Raw genomic sequence first — 13478 nt, 5'->3', positions numbered from 1 at the left:
CAATACACAGCAGGTGAGGTTAGAAGCCACACAAAATCATCCATGGCAGTTTATTCATTAACATTCTCCACAATTCCATACAGTTCGTGCTCAGTTGTGCGTATTCCTACAGGATTCCAATGTCAATTTAATCTCACTCGGATACAGAAATCTTGACTTTTCGGAATCACTGGGATGTTTCCTTTGGAGATCTTCAATTCCACCGATGGAATTTCACAAGGTGCAGTCTGAGCTTTATTCATCCGCGAGGAACGACTCGGGCAAAACAAAAACATGCACTTAGGCTAAGTTTTCTCCTCGTCATTGAATCTCAAAGCACGGGAGGAGATCATTTGGTCCATGTATGTACAAAAAAAGAGTTGTTGAGTTAGTTCCTCTCCTCTGTCCTTTCCCCACAGCCATGTACTTTTTGCCTTTTCAAAGTATTATCCAATTTCCTTCTGAAAACTGCGATAGAATCTTTCAAGCAGAGCGTTCAGGATCACAACAATTCACGGTGCAGGAAATAAACCCTTGCCTTATTTGTGGGTCTTCCCCAATTATGTTTCCTCTGCTTACCTACCCACCTGCCACTGGACATGACTAATCCCCAGTTATTCCATCAAAAACCCCACTGTGGCTTTGAACACGTTGACGGAATCTCCCCTTAACCTCCTCCGCTCCAAGGAAAACATTCCCAATTTCTGCAATTTTTCCATACTACTGAAAGCACCTCACCCCCTGGTAACCCTTTGGTCTGAACACTGAAGACCCCATTATAACAAACACAGGCCAACAGGCAGGGAAACAACAGCTGAGCAACTCTCCCAACCACTTCCTCTTAAACTACCATCTCTCAGGCCCAAATAATAACTTGCTCACCCAGGAACCTAACCAGGTGATCATCTGACATACAGGATTCACACCAGGGAAGGGTGCTGTATGTGTATCTTTCATTGAGGGAAGTTCACTCCATGTATATTCGGTTGCGACTCTGCCTGACAGCTAATCTGCAAGGGACAGGTCTCCAAGCTGCTGTAATGTCTGCCTCATAATTATAATGTGTTTTACTGCTTTAAATAAATTAACTCGCAGTCTGTTAATTCCCTGATGAGTGACTGATGATTCCTCCATTAACAGCTGTTAGGAAGCACACCCACATCATCATAAGCCTATCCCTCTTACAACCTTCCATCAGTGGGGTCAACAGCAATATTCTCCTTGCACCAGGAAGCCCCCTGGTGGTGTTCAGCCTCAAAACTACTCCCCCCCCACCCCCCATCCCAAACCAACACCTCCCACCCGTTCCTTGGTTTAGAGGTAAGGAGAAATGGGGTTGAACTATTAGTATAGACTGAAAATTCAACCACCTGATTGGATCGCTATCTCACCTGGCCATGTACCGAGTACATTTCGAGTCGTGAGTTCATGGAATGCCCTGCCAGTAGCAGTGGTGGACTATCCCTCTTTATGAGCATTTAAGCGGGCATTGGATAGGCATATGGAGGATAGTGGGCTAGTGTAGGTTAGGTGGGCTTGGATCGGCGCAACATCGAGGGCCAAAGGGCCTGTACTGCGCTGTGTTTTTCTATGTTTCTATGTTACTTTAAAGGTGACAGAATGGGTCAAGGAGCCACGCTCTTTCAACAGCATTGAAGAGGGACAGGATTCAGTTGCAGATTGTTTGTACTAGGCCAAACCTACAACATAACCAAAAGATGAAGCTTAAAGCAGAAAGTGGAAGTGCTTTGTGTTATTGGCTTAGACATCAAGACCAAGCTAACTCTTAAATGGTTCAGTAAAGGGAGCACTCCTCCACATTTGCGCATGCAAGCTCCCTATCGCTGTAACCTCCTACAACCATCTGAGATCTCTGCACTGCTCTAACTCTGAGCACTCCTGATAATTAATTGCTCTGCTATTGATGGTTCTGTCTCAGCTGCCTGACCACCCACATCCCCTCTCCAGCTTAGATCCTAAACTCAGTCCTTCCTGCCTCTCGGTCTCTCTCACCTGTTTTATGACCACTCCTTAAGACCTATCTGTTTAACCAAACTCTTGGGCATCGGACCCAACATCCCCTGCAATGGCTCAGTGTTAAGCTTTGGTAAAGCTCCTGCAAAGCAACTTGGAACACTTTTCTTTATTACTTTAAAGGCAAAAGCAGGTCGCTGCTTCACACGCATGTCCTGGAAGATGGAGTCCCAATATTTGCAATGAATGATTTTATACATCAGGCCATATTTTAAAAAGCAGTTAAGGAGAAGGTTGGACATGATCCCTGATAATGGGCAAAGGAAATCCACTTCTCCCCTTCTTCAAAGCAGCACAGTCAAAAATTCAAAATAGAACACTTTGCTAAATTAACCTTGATTTGGAGATGCCGGTGTTGGACTGGGGTGTACAAAGTTAAAAGTCACACAACACCAGGTTATAGTCCAACAGGTTTAATTGGAAACACACTAGCTTTCGGAGCGACGCTCCTTCATCAGGTGATTGTGCAGGGCTCGATCATAACACAGAATTTATGGCAAAAATTTGCAGTGTGATGTAACTGAAATTATACATTGAAGAATTGATTGTCTGTTAAGCCTTTCATCTGTTAGAATACAGTGATAGTTTCACTTCTTTCATGTGTAAATTACAAAACCCTTTTTTTTAAAAAGTTACATTCTCGGGTTAGCTGTTAACAATGATGATAGCTAGACCATATGTTGAAGGTGTTAGCCCCCTGTGTTGTCTGTCTATGACCTGATGTTTTGTGATTTACACATGAAAGAAGTGAAACTATCACTGTATTCTAACAGATGAAAGGCTTAACAGACAATCAATTTTTCAATGTATAATTTCAGTTACATCACACTGTAAATTTTTGCTATAAATTCTGTGTTATGATCGAGCCCTCCCAATCACCTGATGAACGGGCGTCGCTCCGAAAGCTAGTGTTCTTCCAATTAAACCAGTTGTACTATAACCTGGTGTTGTGTGATTTTTAACTAAATTAACCTAAAATACATGGTGTATTCTCTTTTACGATTCTACACCATTTCCACATACTCCAATTAACTTTTTGACACATTCAAAGTAAAAGTGCTTCCGTATGAAATGTAGACGCAAACAACATATTAATAAACGCATTACAATGTTTGATCACACAACCATCAGTCGCACACGATCCCAAAATGTCGCGTTTGTGTCGCTTTCCACACTTTCCACTCCTAAGAATAGGAAGCGAAGATTGCAGTGGGAAACCAAAACGACAAAATAAAATCGAACAAACCAAAAAGAAAAAGAAAACAAAGAGACATGATTACAGACAAGCTGCAGCAGTGCACTGGGGAAATGAATCATTCGAATGGTACAGCTAACAAGGCGAAATGAAGTGACGGTTGATTTTAAAAAAGATGTTATGCGTTACCTGTTAGAAAAGAACAGCAGCTAGTCAGCCTGTATATGCCTGGAAGTCTGCGTCTGGTAAAGAAAGAGGAAAAATACAGCGAGAGAGCAAGAGCAGCGATGGTTCGAAAGTGCAACGTTCAAACGACAAGTATTTTCTTAAAAATCTGTCGCTATGTTTTAAAGTTTCAGTTGGGGTTAATATCACAACAATAAAAAAAACCCATGATTTGATCTAAACCACAAGGTCCTGCATAAGGCCAACAGGAATAGGCAATTCAGTCCCCCAAGCCTATCTAAACATTCAATATGAACATGGCTGATCTGTGGCTTAACGTATTGATAAATGGGTTGTAACATTCAGATCAAGATCAGAGTGGTGCTGGAAAAGCACAGCAGGTCAGGCAGCATCCGCGGGGCAGGAAAATAGACATTTCAGGCAAAAGCCCATTAGGAGTAATGATTCCTGATGACCAGCTCCTGCCCGAAACGTCGCTTTTCCTGCTTCTCGGATATTGCCTGACCTGCTGTGCTTTTCTAGCACCACTCTAATCTCCAGCATCTGTAGGACCCACTTTCGCCTACAACATTTAGGTGCAGAGTCAACCATAGTTAAGAACCTCCCCTTTCATTTACATCAGTAACAAGGGTCAAATTGACCCCACAGAATAAGACACTGGCTGAGGACTAAAGACCATTCTCATTATCCAATCAGTGCCTGGCCTTGGAGGGAACACACGAAAGTTTACAAGAATAATACCTGGACTTCAGGGGTTAAATTATGAAGCAAATAAAACAGATTAGGCCTGTTTTCTCTAGGAATTAGAAGGTTAAGGGGTGATCTGATCAAAGTCTTCAAGGTATCAACAGGAAACGACAAGGTAGATAAAAATAAACTATTTCCACTGGTTGGGAATTCTAGAACAGGAGCATATTCTGAGCACGAGGGCCAGAGCTTTCAGGAGAGGTGTTGGAAAACACTTCCAGACAAAAAGAGTGGGAGAGCTTTGGAATTATCTTCCACAAACAACAGTGGATGCTGGATCAGTCGTTAATTTTAAATCTGTAATCGATCATTTCTTTTGTTAAGCAATGGTATTAAGGGATATGGACCAAAGAAGGTACATAGAGTTAGGTCACAGATCTGGCATGATCTCATTGAACAGCAGAATAGGCTCAAAGGGCTGAATGGCCTACTTCTGTTCCTATGTTCGCCTTAACTCAACTCACCTGTCAATTCACCAACAACAATTTTTATTAAGGTTGCGCCTTTAACGTAATTAAATGACCAAGATGCTAGAGAGGAATGTTAAAAAGCCAACATTTGACACTGAGCCATGGAAGGGCTATGATGTTAGCTGACCACGAGCTTGAACAAAGACCTGAGTTTTGAAGGACTGTCCTAAAGAAGTGGGGAGAGACACAGAATGTTGGGAGCAAATTCCAGAACCAAGGGAGCCAGGTCACTGCAGACACAGCCACCAATGATGGAGTGATTGAGCTTGGAATGTGCAAGGATCTGGAGTCAGAGGCATGCAAAGATCTCAGTAAGTTGCAGTGTTGGAAGAGGCAATAGAAATAGGGAGGAGCAAGGCCATGGACAGATTTGGCATTGCTCAACCAGGGACCAACGTAGATCAGTGAGACTTCATCCAAGTAGTTTTAGATTATCTGAAATGTACACAAGGCAGAAGGTAGGAGTGAAATTTTATACAAAAAATAAAAAAAACAAGACTGCTAGAGAAACCCAGCAAATCTGTGGAGTCAGAAACAGAGTTAATGTTTTGAGTCCAATATGACTCCTCTTGAGAACTTCAGTCAGCAGGCCTGCAAACTTGGGGGGAATTTTCCTCATCCATTATCACTGGATCCACTTGCACAAAAGTATTCAATCTTGACTTTCAAATACCAATTACCCTCAGCTTCCACAGCCCTCAAGAAAGAGGACACCGGGTTTCCAATGTCAAATACTCCCAGGATAGGGTCAACATGTGGCTAGATACAGAGTCAAGCTCCCTCTACGTTGCCCCCATCAAACACTCCCAGGACATTGATTCTCCTGCTCCTCGGATGCTGCCTGACCTGCTGTGCTTTCCCAGTAACACACTCTCGACTCTGATGTCCAGCATTGGCAGTCACTTTCTCCTAAATCTAAAGTAGCCTGTTTCTGACTAAGTTCTGCAATGTACTGCTTTAAGAAATAACCCTCGATGCAGTCTACAGATTTATACTCTGTGTCGCCCTTCCCCATTTGATTTATTCAGTCAATTTGCAGATTAAAATCACCCATGACAATCATAGTGTCCTTCTTATGCACCTCCATTATTTCCTGATTTATACTTTGTCCTATAGCAAGGCATCGCTTTGGAGGCTATAGGTGACCCTCCTGTGAATTCTTACCCTTGCCATTCCTTTTCTTCCCCAAACTATTCCACACCACGACATATCTGTATCACTGCTTACCACTGCGCTGATACCTTCATTTATTAACCAAGCTACCCCACCTTCTTTGCCTTTTTGCCTATTTTTTCTAGAACTGAATACCCTTGAATATCGATTTTCCAATCCTGGTCACCCTGCAACCATGTTTCTATGATAGCTATCAAATCATATCCATTTATTACTATTTGTGTAGTCAACTCATCTAGCTTGTTAAAAATGCTGTGTTTTCAGACAAAGAGCCTTAACCTTTTTTCTTTACCAGTATTACTTTCTCTAGTTCCAATTTCTGCTGCACTCTTCTGTGCATGTTTTCCTGTAACACTTTGATTATCATTTGCCTCTTTATTATCCTGCAGCTTGTTTCTTTTTGACATTCTATACTTCCTTTCAACCAAATCATCCATCCCACTAATTAGTTTAAAGCCCAATCCACACCTGTAGTTATATGATTCACCAAGAAACCAGTCCCAGCATGGTTCAAATGGACCCCATCCCAAATGAACAGCTCTCGCTGTTAGTACCCCATCAATCATAACCCATTTCTCCCACACCAGTCTTTGAACCATGCATTTACCTATCTAATCTTCTTTATCCTATGCCAATTTGCACATGGCACAGGTAGTAATCCACAGATTATTACCTTAGTGGTTCTGCTTTTTATTTTGGATCCAATCTGCTCAAACTTTCTTAGGTGAACCTCTTTTCGAGTCATACCGATGTCATTTGTACCTATGTGGATCACTGCTACTTTCTCCCCACCCCCACCCTCCTCTAGCTTATCTCTCCATGCTTCAGGCTCACTGCCTTTATTCCTGATGAAGGGCTTTTGCCCGAAATGTCGATTTCGAAGCTCCTCGATGCTGCCTGAACTGCTGTGCTCTTCCAGCACCACTAATCCAGAATCTGGTTTCCAGCATCTGCAGTCATTGTTTTTACTCTCTCACATTGTTTGAGAAGCTGATAACTATGCCCTCTGTCCTGCTCATTAAGAAGTTGCTGACTTGCTCACACATGCTCTTTATGAAGCAGCTACCTCTGAGCTTTCTTGGCATCAGTGTCAGACGCAATGCAGACTTGCTGGAAATCGTTTTCCAGTGGCTTTCTGCAGGGCTCGGTGCTGGGGCTCTTGTGGTTCATGTTTAACATGAATGATTTGAACTTTAATGTGGGGGATATGATGAAAATGTTGTGGATGATACAAAAATTGGCAGGGTGGCAAATAATGAGGAGGATAGCTGTGAACTGCAGGAGGCTATTGATGGACTAATTAGCTGGGCAAAGCACGGGGTTAGATACAGAGTAAAGCTGCCTCAACACTGGCCCTATCAAGCGCTCTTAAGATAGGGACAGCATTGTTTTTCTTTTTTTTTAAACATGTGATGAGGGCATTGTTGGCTGGGCAATTAAGAGTCAACCACATTGCTGTGGGTCTGGACTAATATGTAGGCCAGACCAGGTAAGGATGGTAGTTTCTCTCCTGAAAGGACATTAGTGAACCAGATGGGTTTTTTTCCAAAAATCAGCAAGGGTCCCATGGCATCATTCCAGATTATTTTTTATTCAATTCAAATTCCACCATCTGAAATGGCATTATTCCACCCCAAGTCTCCGGAATGTTAACTGGGTCTCAGGATTAACAGTCCAGTGAGAATACCACCAGATCATCACCTCCTCTAGATACAGAGGAAAGCTCCAACTACACTAACCATAGATTTGCTTCTGATGACTAACCCTACTGTGGCAACGTGAAATTTCTTGGTCTGCTCACAAACTTCCTGTGATTCATCTGAATATTGTGTCTAATTGGAGCAGATGTAACCTGTGATGTCAACTCAAAAGAAATCAGTATCAGACAATTGAAACCCAATTCATAGAAGACCACAACTAGAAGAGAAGCACGGTTGACCTTAATCCAATGCACCCCTCAGGAAATGGATAGGACTTGGTGTGATTTACAATCTCGGACAGTCTTACCCTGTGAACAACCTTTATTCTCAGGCAGATTGCTTAATCATGGCATTCAACTCAAACCCCTTGGAAGTTAAACCACTACCAACTGGTTCAGGACACCTCTCAAAACAGCCCACAGCATCAATCATACATCACAAAAAAACCACCACCACCTCTGCCCACTGAGCATCACAGCACAAGTGGAAACAGGGATATAATAGTAAAAATGGAGAGTGCTGGAGAAACTCACGGGGGAGGGGGGGAAGGGTAAAGAAGCAGGAGGGAAAGGGTGTGAGAGAGAGGGAAAGGGTGAGGGTGTAGGAGAGGGTGAGGGGGTAGGAGAGGGCGAGGCAGAAGGAGTTTTCATGCTTGAATTCCATATGACCTCTTCGGGACTGAAGCGGTGTGCGTGGTCTGGAAAGTGGTTGTTTTTATCCTATTGACAAAGGAGGAGCTCTCTGTCTCTCTTACCCCCTTTATAACAGAATAAACACCATTATTTTCCAGCAGCCCTTCAGTGCATATTGGACTCGAAGCATTGACTGTTTCTCTCTCCACAGAGGCTGCCAGACCTGCCGAGTTTGTCCAACACTTTCTGGGTTTTTTTTTCAGGCTTCCAGCATCCACAGTTCTTTGTTTTTTAGTTCCCTGAGCCTGTTGCCAAACAATTTGACTGCTCCATTGCCTGAGCTCATCGGTTGCTAAAACTCCCCACCGTGCCCTGGCTTGTCAAGACTACTCTTGATCTTTTACCTGATGGCCATACCTCAGCGACCTGGCCCCCTAGCTCTGAAAACCCCCTCCGCAAAGCATCGCCATCCCTTGCCATCTTTAACCCTCACAACCTGCCCATTTAAAGAGGCGTTTTGCACATTCCCCCAACTCTCCTTGCTAACATTGCCCTGTGTGGACTCAGCATCAAAGTTTAGTTTAATGACACAGCTGTGAAGTGACTTGGGGCGGTGTTAAAGAATACAAATCCAAATTGCTGTTGAGAACAATCAGACCCGACACGAGGGCGGCACGGTGGCACAGTGGTTAGCACTGCTGCCTCACAGCGCCAGAGACCCGGGTTCAATTCCCGCCTCAGGCGACTGACTGTGTGGAGTTTGCATGTTCTCCCCGTGTCTGTGTGGGTTTCCTCCGGGAACTCCGGCTTCCTCCCACACTCCAAAGATGTGCAGGTCAGGTGAATTGGCCATGCTAAATTGCCCGTAGTGTTAGGTAAGGGGTAAATGTAGGGGTATGGGTGGGTTTCGCTTCGGCGGGTTGGTGTGGACTTGTTGGGCCGAAGGGCCTGTTTCCACACTGTAATCTAATCTAAAAAAAAAAATTAAAGTCGCAATGAGCTGACAATCTTGTTTATATATGGCGTTAATTTGTCTTTGAATTTCTCATTGTTGTGCCATCTCCTATAACGATGAGTTAGTAAATTGTGGGGGGGGGGGGGGATGGGGTCGATATCAAGTAGCAATCAGCACCAACAGCCTCATTCAGGACAGGAGACATTTCCAATCCCTCTTTGTCTTCTTTGGCTGCTTCTGCTTCTTGGCTACACTCAGTGTCTCTGGCTGGTGCCCACTGGTGCTCGCAGCCTGCCCTCTGCTGCCAGCTGACCGGGGACTCCCTCGAGCCGGGTGGGCTGCCGCACGCCCAGCTACCCTTCTCCCATCCGCCGGTGCTCCCCGTGACGTGCCGCGCCTCTTGCCCCTCCCGCCACGCCCACCTGATCCACGCCCTCGGGCCTCCATCTCCGACAGGCTGTAGGCCATGGCCAGCTGCAAGTCCTCGTCCTCCTCAGAGTCCTCGTCGTCGTCGAGGTAGTATGGCCGCGAGGTACCGGGTATCTGACCGTGAGCCACTCGCAAGGTGTGCTGCTGTTGGCCCCGCTGCTCCCTCCGACTCAGCTCAATGGCGAGGGCTACCTGGTCTTCCTCACCTGGACAGGACGAACCAAACAGTGAATAACCACAGGCTGAGACACCAGCCAGCACCTTGCCAAGTTATGTGTTCGCTTCCGAGCGTAGACGGTAACTGTGCGATCCTGGATTAAACAGATACAGGTTGCGGATACAGACCATTTGGCCCATCGTGACAGCGACTGCTCTCCGAATGTGCACTACCACTTAGCACCATTCCCCTTCCCTGCACATTATAAAGAATCACTTAACACCCTTTTGAATGCCTCAGTTGAACCTGCCTCCGCTACACTTTCAGGCAGCACAATCCAGATCCGTGAGGAAAAGCTTTCTCTCACCTCCCATTTACTTCAATTGCAAAACTCTTTAAATCTGTGCCCTCTAATTTTTACACATTGAATCATCATTGTATCCCTACAGTGTGGAAACAGACCATTCAGCCCGACAAGTCCACACCGACCCTCTGAAGAGTAACCCACCCCATTACTCTACATTTACCCCTGACCTACCCAACCCTGAACATTATGGGCAATTTAGTACAGCCAATTCTTCAGATTCTTTCATAAGCAGATACAGTTTCCGGCAACTGTGTCTGGGTACCTTAACAGTTTTGAAAACATCGATCAGATCTTTGCTTTCCTCTCCCATAAATGAGCACATGAAATAGAAGCAGAATTAGACCTCTTCGCCCCTCAGGCCTGTTCTGCCATTCAATAAGGTCATGATTGGTCTACTTGTATCATAGTCCCTGATAACTGTCAAGTCCATTGCTTAACAAGAACCATTCACTTCTGTTTTGAAAATATTAAATAACTCCAGTTCCACCACCTTCTGAGGCAGAGAACTCGAGCGTCACGCAACACTCAGAGAAAAGTTGCTCATTTCTGTCCTGAAAGGGTCACCCCTAATTTTAAAAGTGTCCTCTCATTCTGGACTTAGTCATGTGAGGAATTTATTGCTGAACTTTTATTGCATGGCCCTCCATGGCATTTAGGGCCCTCCATTCCAGATCATAGCAATCACTGATTATAAAGGATTTATCTTAGCTCTAATGTTTTGACCATTGGACACTCAACTTCTCAACGTCACTTAGAGATGGGCAATAATGCCGACCCAGCTAGCAATGGCCATATTTCACAAATTAATTCAAAAAACATGTTGGATGAGTGGACAGACAGGTGGCAGATGAAGTTCAACGCAGGGAAGTGAGAGATGATGCATTTTGACAGAGAGCATCTTGCCAAGACCAATATGGACCTTATAGACTTCAAGTCACTCCACAACACTCTAAACCCGAGGGGAAACAAGGTAAAAACAATGACTGCAGATTCTGGATTAGTGGTGCTGGAAGAGCACAGCAGTTCAGGCAGCATCCAAGGAGCAGCAAAATCGACGTTTCGGGCAAAAGCATCCTGATGAGGGCTTTTGCCCGAAACGTCGATTTCGCTGTTCCCAGAGGAAACAAACCCACTCATAGCTACCTTCATAGTACAACCCATTCATTCCAGGTACTAGTCTGGTAAACCTGCTCTGAACAGCCGCCGATGCATTCAGATCCTTACTTAAATGAGATCAAAATGACACAAAGCAGTTTCTTAGACTGTGTCTCCATGCTTCACCTCATGCTTCTCTGCATTGAACTTCATCTGCCACATAACTCTCCACTCCCCGACTCACCAAGGTCCAATGGTAAAAGAATTAGAGTGAACATAAATTCTTTACAATCAACTATGATCTGGAATGTAAGGCCAAAGGGGACGATGGAAACAGGGGGCCACTTCTTCACACAGAGAGTGGTGCGTAAATGAAATGGCTGTCAGAGAAAGTGGTTGAGGCAGGTACAATCGAAAAACATTTAGATAGGTATATGGTTTAAAGGGATATGGACCAAATGCAGGCAATTGGAACTAGCTGAGTACACAGCATGGTTAACATGGACCAAAAGAGAACAAAGAACAAAGAAAATTTACAGCCCAGGAACAGACCCCTCAGCCCTCCGAGCCTGAACCGATCCAAATCCACTGTCCAGTTTGGGCTGAAGGGTCTGTTTCCATGCTGTATTACTCTATGACTAAGTGAAACAGTTCTAATTAACTTCTTTAATCTAGCTTCATAAATGAAGGTTCCCATCTCTGGAACCACTCTTGTAAACCACTTTGCAATTTTTCCAATACCTTCACATCTTTGCTAAAATGTGGTACCCAGATCAATACTCTAGCTGAGCTGTAAATGATGTTTTATACAAGTTCAGCAAAACTCCCTTGCTCTCACATTCTACATCCTAGACACTGCATGCTTTATTAACAACCATCTTCACCTTACCCTGCCACCTTTATGCATAAATGTATCTAGATCTCTCTGCTCCTGCACACCCTTTAGAGTAAAGCCCTATGATTTATACTCTCTCACCATATTCTTTCTACCAAAATGCATCATCATATCCCATTTCTCTGCGTTGAACTTCATCTGCCACCTGTCTGTCCACTCCACCAACATGTTTCTTGAATTTATTAATGGAATATGAACCTTTCCAGCTGGGTCTGCAAAATTACCCATCCCTAACTAACTGTGAGAAGGTGGTCCAATGATAAAAGTGTTAGAGCAATGATAAATCCTTTATATAACCAGTGATTGCTATCATCTGGAATGTAATGCCACCGAGAGCCATAGATGCAAGTTCAACAATAAATTCAATGTTAATAGTCGATATTTGAGATGGAGTTTTCTGGGTTATGGGAAAAGAGCAGGGAGAGCGGGGGCAATATCAGGCAGCTCTTTCAAACTGCCAGCACAGGTGTGATGGGCCAAAAGGCCTCCTTCTGATTTGTAACATTCTATGATTCATTCTCATCTGTTTGCCAGCTTACTAAAAAAATGATTTGGAGATGCCGGCGTTGAACTGGGGTCTACAAAGTTAAAAATCACACAACACCAGGTTATAGTCCTACAGGTTTAATTGGAAGCATAACCACCTGGTGGAGGAGCGGCACTCCGAAAGCTAGTGCTTCCAATTAAACCTGTTGGACTATAACCTGGTGTTGTGTGATTTTTAATCAAAGAAATGATGCACTTCTCTCATTGTCAACCAATGTACCCACTTTATTTTGGCCAGAGCATAGATCTTGACTCCCAACCTCCAACCCAATGTCTCACTTCAGTCACCTGTGTTGAGACTGCCATCTTGTGTTCCTTTGGTGGTGTTGAGGACAGGGAGGGCTCAGGGAAGAATTCTGTGCTCCGAGCAATAACCGCACTGAAATGGCCCAACTCATTCCCTGCAAAAATGTGTGTTGAGTAAAAATAGTAGGATGCTGTCAATTTGGTTTGAATTTGAACACTGGTCCTAAAAATGATGTTTATACACGTGAACCTGTAATTGGTATTAATACAGTGCCTTTAACATAATAAAAATGTGCCAATAAGATTCAGCACATGTAGCAAGCACTGAAGATCATTGGAAATTTGAGCAGGCCATTCAGCCCATCAAGTGTACTCTGCCTTCAACTAGACTATGGTTGACCTTAAGAGGCTACCTCTTGCAAAAATGCCATCCCGTATTCCCAATTCCTCCGCCTCCGCCGTATCTGCTCCCAGGAGGAGCGGTTCCACCATAGAACACACCAGATGGCCTCCTTCTTTAGAGACCGCAATTTCCCTTCCCACGTGGTTAAAGATGCCCTCCAACGCATCTCATCCACATCCCGCACCTCCGCCCTCAGACCCAACCCCTCCAACCGCAACAAGGACAGAACGCCCCTGGTGCTCACCTTCCACCCTACCAACCTTCGCAAA

The 13478-nt window shown here is 44.3% G+C and overlaps 1 protein-coding gene across 5 annotated transcripts in view; it reads right to left on the bottom strand.

Annotated features, from left to right (window-relative positions):
- Positions 1-13478, bottom strand: part of dnajb2 (DnaJ heat shock protein family (Hsp40) member B2) — a 76278-nt gene continuing 62800 nt past the window's right edge. For 2 of the 5 annotated variants that reach the window (XM_043694297.1, XM_043694298.1), the window contains exons 9-10: positions 9494-9706; positions 3204-3450 (exon numbers count right to left, since the gene is read on the bottom strand). In XM_043694297.1, the coding sequence (XP_043550232.1) occupies positions 3422-3450; positions 9494-9706 (242 nt within the window). In that variant the 3' untranslated portion in view covers positions 3204-3421. The other 3 variants (XM_043694299.1, XM_043694300.1, XM_043694301.1) reach the window with 3 other exon arrangements.

This window comes from Chiloscyllium plagiosum, chromosome 7 (assembly GCF_004010195.1).
Source record: "Chiloscyllium plagiosum isolate BGI_BamShark_2017 chromosome 7, ASM401019v2, whole genome shotgun sequence".
Taxonomy (NCBI): domain Eukaryota; kingdom Metazoa; phylum Chordata; class Chondrichthyes; order Orectolobiformes; family Hemiscylliidae; genus Chiloscyllium; species Chiloscyllium plagiosum.
Note: the sequence above shows the minus strand (reverse complement) of the source record. Positions and strands in the feature narration are given on the sequence as shown.